Raw genomic sequence first — 9,259 nt, 5'->3', positions numbered from 1 at the left:
TCACCTGCTCCACAAATATTTGATCTTTGAGCCCTCACCCTGCATCTGTAAAGACAATGCTCTTTAGTCACAGCAGACCTAGGCATAACACCATCTACCAAGCATTAAGGCTTCAGTGAACTCAACATACATGGATACTTTACATTGAATTCTTGCTTCAGTTGCTTGTAACCCTCTTCTGGATCTTAACAGGCAAAATGCAAGTTACGCAACAGTAAACGATCACACGATTAACGTAAAGTGAGAACTCACATGTATGCTCAAAACCTTCCAAATTTCAAAGAGGGAAATACAATGTACAATTAATTAACAATAGAGCAGATTCCACAGAAAGAGGTTGTTCTTTGGTATGACTATGTACAAAAATCAAATGCATTTAATTTACGGTAGACATACTGTACATGTATATATTCCGGGGTGATGCCTTAATCATCGTCTCAGGTTAAAAGTATTCAAAGGGCAAGGCTACATGTAGGATTTCTTGTTCTAAAAATATGTTAAGTACTGGGTGCATCTTAATTCTAACTATTTTTCTGTTTATTATATCGAGTTGATACTTACATACATGTACATGTACAAATGTAGCATTAATTACTTAAGCTTGGATCATACCAATGTGAAGGAAACAGTCAATTTTGAACTTATATTTTCTTCACCATCTCTGAACAATGAAAGAAAACACATTCATGTAGGCCTGCACTAAGGACTAATTCAAGTACATGTGTTGTGTACTTTCATTTACAAAAATAAAATTTGGCTAGAATTGATCATTTCAAATGATGGCAAACAAATAAACTTGCAAGCAAGGAAGCTCATTTTGAACGATCCTGCAAAATGTTTTTTTCTTTAACTGTAAACCTGCAAAATTGATCCAATCCTAGTCCTACACAGAGGGCAGTTCCGTGAGAGAATTTTTTCATTGCTCATTATTTTGTCAGCGCAGGGTAGGCAGACACAAAGGTGTCGACAGGGTACGAAGAGCGTATCCTTCACTGCATCCTGACACACCACGCATAGATGTTTTTCCTCTTCCTCGATTAATCTGTTTTTAAGGTCACTCATGATGCTTTCCACCGAGTTGTTTTCGCCAGAGGGTTCACCTTATGAAGTGAAGTGCAGAGGGTGTATGGTCCTACTTGGACCTTCATTCCGATCTTGAAGTTCCACTTGTTGCTGACCTTGAGGGCGAATGTTATGTTGAAGGTGGCCTTCAGGTCTCACCTGCTCCCTGTCGATCTCATGGGGTAGATAATGTGTGAAGCTGTTTACAATTTGAGTGAGATCTTTAAGGATGTTTTGGATATTTCTCATGTTGAAGGAGACCCACACCAGGGTAATAAAGAGAGCCAGAGCTAAGAGGGCGCCCCAATTATTTATGATGAACGAACTAATTGACGAATATCCTTCTGCAGCGCTTTCAAAAACGGCACCAACAGTTTGGCCAAAGTAGTCTATCACTGTGACATACTTTGTGGGGATTTCTTTCAACGTGTTTATAATAATATAATAAAGACCATTTGCGATACTGCTGATGCTGGAGCAAACAATTTCAATCAGATCTTCAAAAACCCTCACAAAAGAATCTACTAAAGCCTTCAAAAAGCTAACACAGTGGAAAACAAGTAAGTCATACAGTTGAGTCAAAACACTGATGAATGCCAGTCCTAGATTCTTGAAGATGGCTGTCAACTTCTCCAATCCGTTTGCTAGGGTCGCCCAAAACCAGGACGTACATGCCTGGGCTGCATCGTTCACCAGGTTCAGAACAAGTTCAAGCAGGTTCTTTCCCAGATGAAAACTTCTTACAGGCAACTCTGGAAGGAACTCGATAATGAACACATACGCATTCCCAATAGTTATCCCTACTTGTACTGACAGCTCCCATAGTTGGACAAAGCAATCAAAAAGATTTGTCAAAAGCTTGTGATGAAAATCTATGATGTACACGATTCCGTAAAGTACGATGAACGGTACGAGACCATTATTAGGCCTGGCCATCTTAACATCAAATCAGTTAATCTTCTGACCTTGGTTGCTCAGATGGCTTTATGATCTGCACAAGTAAAAAGAGAAAAGCTAGCCATTAGAACATGAAGATACATATACATTTAGGGTGTAGTAATAAAAGATCATTATGATCAGATCATGGTACAACACATGTCATATAATGAATTTTCAGATATCAGAGGAAAGAAAGGATGTGTGCCAAAAGTTTGCACTTCTTAGCGCTGATGGCAATGTGTGTACATGTACATGTACAATTTGTACATGTAACTATACATGTAGTTTACAACTAAATATCCTGGCCTTACCAAATTTTGTAATTTTGTAAGTATTTAAAACAATTATTTATCCCAATTCGGCCAATTTATACTTCTTGAGAATGTGAGATAATGCTATCTATCTTTAAGTACTCAACCGGTCTACCTATCATTCCTGAGTTACGAAAATCACAAAAAACATAGAATTTCCTCGGGGCATGAACAATTTAGTTGTTAACTGTATGTGGTCCATACCATTTAAGGTTACACCTTGTTGTGGCTTCATGCAGTGTACATGGTGTAGGAGTGTTATAATTATACATATGAAGGTAGATATAAGTTTATAAATTTAAAATAGCTAGCAAAGTAAGCAAGAAAAGTTGACAAGTTTAACAATCACAAATCTTCATTGGTACCCACACCCATACCCCAAGGACTGTAGGCTAAATACATGGAACAACCTACAACAACAAGCAACCATCGACCAAACCAAACCTCCCCGCTCTCATTTAAAAATGCAGTTACTAAAGAACTTTTTCCCAAAATGTAATCGTCCACCCTCCACCACCTCCAGTCAAAACTCTTCTTCGGAGTATTTAGAAGGAAAAGAATCCAAGATTCAAGCTGACTAGAGAGCTGAGAGTACGCCTAGCTAGTACAAAGTATGGTCGTGCGTGCGGATAGGACGTGTTTTCACATCGCTCCCGAGATTCAATTTTAAGAGACATTTAAATCCATCTTTATCTGTAACATCCTTCATCCCCGTTCTACATTTTTGTGTATTTCTTCATCTACGGACATTAATATTTCCTTGGAACTACGCATTTCATCATTTTAGCAAAATCTAGCATAACATCTGATAAGAAGATCTACGAGCAACGTACAACGCAAATGGGACATCGAAGCGGCGGCGATTGGAGTACTAGTACCAGGCCAGCAAGCAAGGCAGGACCAGTCCGGCCGGCTCGGGTGGCGGCGGTCGGCGCGTGCACTTCTCGTCGGAGTACTACCAGACCAGCAAGGGAAACTTCACACAGTCAACGACCGACAAGAAAGGAGCTGCCGTCAAGTTTTTTATCATCTCTACCTGTTTTTATGTGATTCCAACATCATCATTTCGTTTCTAGGAAAGAGACATATTTTTACCAACCAGCGTAGCGAGAAAAAGACGCCATCTTGGAAGACGCCATCTTGGATTTGAACAGCAAGTCATTTCATCTCTTCACTCCTCATTCCGCACCTTCATCACGCGGGCAACATCAAAGCCCCATTTAACTGTGTATGGAACTGCATTATAGTAGCTGCAGCAGAGGAAATAGTGTATTTCCTTGAGGAGAAACCCAGAAAGACCGCAAGTATCACACATTTATCATTCACCATGTTGTTGTGTCTGTGCTGAATTTTTTATACAAAAAAAAAAAAAATTAATTGTTTAAAACTATTTATGCCTTGGATGTTCCTGCTTTTAAAGTCAAGCCAGTAGTGGAGAGCAGCAGCCCCTCATCCTTCTATGAAACTTTATCCTGTGTTTTAGTGACATTGTGTACTTCATGTGACCGTAGTCTAGATCTCTAGATCTAGACGGTAGACCTACATTACAAACTTTGTGAATTTGTGAATTCGTGTTTGGTGCAACGTACTAGGCCTATGCCTTGGATGTTCCTGCTTTTTAAAGCCGAGCCAGCAGTGGAGAGTAGCAGCCCCTCATCCTTTTATGAAACTTTTTACTGTGTTCTTTATAGTGACATTGTGTACTTCATGTGACATCTTTATAGAGTCTACATTACAAATTTTGTGAATGTCTTGGATGTTCCTGCTTTTTAAAGTCGAGTCTGCAGTGGAGAGTAGCAGCCCCTCATCCTTTTATGAAACTTTTTACTGTGTTCTTTATAGTGACATTGTGTACTTCATGTGACATCTTTATAGAGTCTACATTACAAACTTTGTGAATGTCTTGGATGTTCCTGCTTTTTAAAGTCGAGTCTGCAGTGGAGAGTAGCAGCCCCTCATCCTTTTATGAAACTCTCTCCTGTGTTCTTAGTGACATTGTGTACTTCATGTAAGAGTCTACATTACAAACTTTGTGAATTTGTGTTTGGTGCAACGTACTATACTATATGCCTTGGATGTTCCTGCTTTTTAAAGTCGAGCCAGCAGTGGAGAGTAGCAGCCCTCATCCTCTTATGAAACTTTTTACTGTGTTCTTAGTGACATTGTGTACTTCATGTGACATCACTTTTATATAGAGTCTACATTACAATCTTTGTGAACTTGTGTTCAGTGCAACGTGCTACGTTTTTTCTACTCTTGAACTCACTGGATTCACCAAGTCTAGATACCATTTTATACAATACATGAACATGTTACCTAAATCACCCCAACAGGATAGACAATGCGGAATTTGCCACCGGAAGGGAAGTAGTAATCGCAGGTGGATATCATGCAATGACTGTGGACAGAATAACCACTCCAGCTGCTGTGGAGTAAGTTCAGCAGAATTCAGATCAATCGTGAACGGCAAACCATGGTATTGCCAAGACTGTTTAGCCCCTTGCACTAGGTGCAACAACAATGTCAAGTATGGTCAACGTGGCCTGGAATGTGACGAATGCAAAGCATGGACCCACAACCAGTGTGCAGGAGTTGACAACGACACTTATGACAATCTAGTTGAGACGTCGTTCAGCTGGGTTTGCCCTTTATGCGAAGCTATCAACTCCTCAAACTCCTCTTCCTTATCTGACGAGGAGGAAGCTGACGAAGACGACAACGGTGACAAGAATGATTGCGACTACGGCAAAGACAAGGAGAACAGAGACAATAGATCTTCATCAAAATTCAACTGGTCCAAGCTGAAGAAGCGGAACAAATTTAGATCACTGAATGTCAACTTCCAAAGCATTATGAATAAGCGTGCTGAATGGGAAGCAATGATCCACGAATTACAACCAGACTTCATACACGGTACTGAAACCTGGTTGGATCCATCTATCAACAGTGCCGAATTTCTACCAGAGGGATATACAGCCCTGCGAAGAGATAGGCTATCAGACAGACATGGTGGAGTATTCTTTGCCTACAGAAAGGACCTCCCTGTAAAGCGTAGAAAAGATCTAGAAACCAATTGTGAGATCATGTGGTGCCAGCTTGATATTCAAGGAAAGCGTCCAATACTATTCGGGACGGTATACAAACCAAAGCACGACGACACCGAAACTGTGGATAAGTTAGCTGCTTCACTGGAGTTGATAAACAACTGTGCCAAACTTAGAGACATTGTGCTACAAGGTGACTTCAATCAACCAAACATCGATTGGCTTACTAGTTCAACCGTACTCAACCACTCTGCATCTAAAGAGTCAGCTGATAAACTGCTACAAACCACGCAAGCATACGGCTTGGAACAGAAGGTAATGCAGCCAACAAGATTGAACAATACACTCGACTTGGTGTTGGTCAACAATTCCTCCCTCATTGACGAGGTCTTGGTCATACCTGGTCTGAGTGATCACCATGCAGTTCTGACCGACCTAAACGTAGGGGTTAGGAAGAGCAAGACTCCTACTCGTTAGATCTACATCAGACAGAAGGCAAACGTCGAGAAAATTAGACAGGAAATGAGTGACTTTAGTGATGCTTTCCTAGCAGCTTCAGAGAAATCTGTCCAAGAGAAATGGGACTTGTTTGAGAGTAAGATCAAACTAGTCGTGAACGAGCATGTTCCATCAAAGTCCTCCAGTAACAGAAGAAATCTGAGGATAATAAAGACTGGGAGATCTACAGGACCTTCAGTCACTCTCTCAGAAGAGAACTTAACAGGGCTAAACGGAACTACGTCTCAGATAACCTGTCCCACTGTATGGTAGAGAACCCGAAGGCCTTCTGGTCATTTGTCAAGAAAATGAGACAGGAAGAGTCTGGTGTTGCTGATCTCAAGGTTTCTAACAAAATCATCAGCGACGACTTGGAAAAAGCAGAGGCTCTCAGCAACCAATTTGCTAGTGTATTCAACATCGAAGATACATTAGATGTCCCAACCCTGGGAAGGAGCAGTGTTCCTGACATACCAACCTTGACCATAACGAACGAGGGTGTTCTGAAGCAGATCAAAAGGGTCAAGCCCAACAAAGCCCCTGGACCAGATGGTATTTCACCATGGATGCTACATTTGTGTGCAGAAGAAATCACTCCGGTGTTGACAGACATCTTTCAGCAATCTACGGACGAAGGAGTTCTCCCATCTCAGTGGAGAGATGCCAATGTCTGTGCCATCTACAAAAAAGGGCCCAAGGAAGAACCTGCCAACTACCGGGGAGTTTCTCTAACAAGTGTGATCAGCAAGATATTGGAACATGTCATCCACTCTCACATAATGAAACATCTAGAGGCCCATGGCATCTTGGCGGATAACCAACATGGTTTCAGGGCAAAACACTCTACAGTGACACAGTTGATCCTTACTACCCATGACTTGACTAAAAATGTGGAGAATGGAGAAACAACCCACATGGCAATCCTTGACTTTGCCAAGGCGTTTGATAAGGTGACCCACGAAAGATTGATTGGGAAATTAGACTATCATGGAATTAGAGGTCCACTACTTCAGTGGATGAGACATTTCCTCACAGCAAGGACATAGAAGGTAGTCTGCAATGGCACTTCATCAAAACCTAAGAAAGTCTTGTCAGGCGTACCGCAAGGAACGGTACTCGGCCCACTGATGTTCTTGCTGTTCATCAATGACTTGCCAGACAATCTTCGCAGCACTGCCAGACTTTTCGCCGACGACTGTATCATCTATACAAACGGCAAGTCCAGAGAAGAATTGGATACCCTCCAAGAGGATCTCCACCAACTCGAAGCTTGGCAGAGCAAATGGGCCATGTCTTTCAACCCAGCCAAATGTACGGTCATGAAGATCTCCAACAATCGGGACCCACCGAATAGGAATTACACCTTCTGTGGTCAACCACTTCAAGAAGTGTCTTCTTATCCCTACCTCGGTGTGGAAATCGACAACAAGCTGAGATGGGACACTCACTACAAGAAGCTCACCTCCAAAGCCAACAAGGTGCTTGGCTTCCTAAGAAGAAACCTCTGGTTTTGTACCAAGGTCATCAAAGAGTCTGCATACAAAACGCTGGTCAGACCCATCCTGGAGTACGCCAGTAGTTCATGGGACCCGTACCGCAAAGGGGACATCCTTCTCATCGAATCGATCCAACGAAAGGCAGCTAGATTCTGCATGAATGACTACAAGCAACTGAGCAGTGTTTCCCAAATGATCAAGGAGTTAGAGTGGGATTCACTGGAGAATCGAAGGAGGATTGCCAGACTTCAACTCCTGTACAAGATCATAAACGGAGAAGTGGGAATCAAGGCCGACACATACATCCAAACCAACAACAGAGGGGGAAGAACAACTAGAGGGAACAGCAAAAGAATCCAGAGGGTGTTGATTAAGAAGGACGTGCACAAATACTCTTTCTTCAACAGGACAGCAGCAGAATGGAACCTACTCAAGGAGGAAACAGTTATGTCTACCTCTAGTACAGTCTTCAAGCAGAAACTTCAAATGTGAAACACCTCTCCTTCCATAGCACAACCGCGACCATACAAATCAAAACGTTGGTGAAGTACAGTTAAACCTGAATCTACCGACGCAACCGAAACAGAAACCGAAACAGAAACTTACCTTTATTTGCGTCCTGAGCTGTGCCTGCACACACTCTCAGCAAGAAGTTGCTGGTAACTTCTTGCTCTCAGGCATGAAAACAACCCAAGCACGGGGAGCGTCCGCGTAGCGAAGATTTGACCATCCGCTCGAGCTGGAGTGGCGTCATCAGCTGATTCACGGACGTACGATGCGACCGTGACCTGGCCATTAACACAAGCAAAACAGGTCTGATGTTTTGGTTCAAATAAGCAAGGTTAATCACATTTAATCACCGCAACTTCCGCTTTGGGCCTAGCCTAGGCTTGGCCTTGGGTTGGCCTAGGCTTGGCCTAGGCGTTGTGGCGTGCGCCTGTAATCCAGCTAACAGTGGAAGTTACAAACTGATTCAGCCGAGGACGCAGGTTCGAAACTGATTCACGTCTTTCGGATGGTGACGTTTAAAGGTCGGTCCCCAGACGTAAATAATCATATCTGATTGATACACGTCTGTAAAAATCAAATACACACACACACACACACGCACACACACAGATTTGTTAGGTGCAATTCGAGCGCGGAGGGCGCTAGCTAGGTAGTTAGCTAGTTGCGACCTTATACGTATAGCCCAAACTTTTATTTGTATGTTTTATTAAATAAAAACTAATATCACAATATTTACAGGTCATCAATAATGATTGGTACATAACAAAAAAACAAAAAATAACACGTACCCCCTGTCCCCCCTGGATCCGCCACTGAAACTTGTTATGTTATTTGTCTTAAAATATCAACTTTGGATGATTCAGGTTGTTCAGATCGATAACATCGATTTTATTAAATATCAATTTAAACCTCTGTGGTTCAAGTAGTATCAATAAACTTATTTGCATAATAATAATGTAAGATAATGTAAGATTTTATTGACTCTATCGACCCCCTCTCGGGGTATGAGATTACAAATGTATTTACCAGGCGCGGATCCACGGGGGGGGGGGGGGGGGGGCCCGACGGGCCCGGGCCCCCCCCTGTTTTTTTTTTTTTTTTTTCGGGGTCAAATACCAAAAACAAATTATGCATACTACCCCCCCCCCCCCACTGAGCGAGATATCGGTAGGCTAGAATTTCCACATTTTCGGGGTCATATAGACCTACCCAAAAAAAGTGATGCTCCATTACCCCCCCCCCCCACTGATCGAGATATTGGTCGGCACGATTTTCACATTTTCGAGGTCAAATACGAGAAAAAATTTTATGATCACTACCCCCCCCCCCCACTGAGCGAGATTTTGGTCGATTTTCACATTTTAGGCCCCCCCTACCGGCAAATCCTGGATCCGCCCCT

The 9,259-nt window shown here is 42.4% G+C and overlaps 1 protein-coding gene across 1 annotated transcript; it reads right to left on the bottom strand.

Annotated features, from left to right (window-relative positions):
- Nucleotides 1–343: 343 nt before the first annotated feature.
- LOC105445643 lies at nucleotides 344–8,290 on the bottom strand. The gene is made up of 2 exons (XM_011681431.2): nucleotides 7,957–8,290; nucleotides 344–2,053 (listed from the first exon to the last, which is right to left on the bottom strand). The coding sequence occupies exon 2, from the start codon at nucleotides 1,996–1,998 to the stop codon at nucleotides 1,102–1,104; it is 897 nt and encodes a 298-aa protein (XP_011679733.2). The 5' UTR covers nucleotides 1,999–2,053; nucleotides 7,957–8,290; the 3' UTR covers nucleotides 344–1,101.
- Nucleotides 8,291–9,259: the final 969 nt, after the last annotated feature.

Source organism: Strongylocentrotus purpuratus, unplaced genomic scaffold, assembly GCF_000002235.5.
Source record: "Strongylocentrotus purpuratus isolate Spur 01 unplaced genomic scaffold, Spur_5.0 spur5_scaffold_4, whole genome shotgun sequence".
Taxonomy (NCBI): Eukaryota; Metazoa; Echinodermata; class Echinoidea; order Camarodonta; family Strongylocentrotidae; genus Strongylocentrotus; species Strongylocentrotus purpuratus.
Note: the sequence above shows the minus strand (reverse complement) of the source record. Positions and strands in the feature narration are given on the sequence as shown.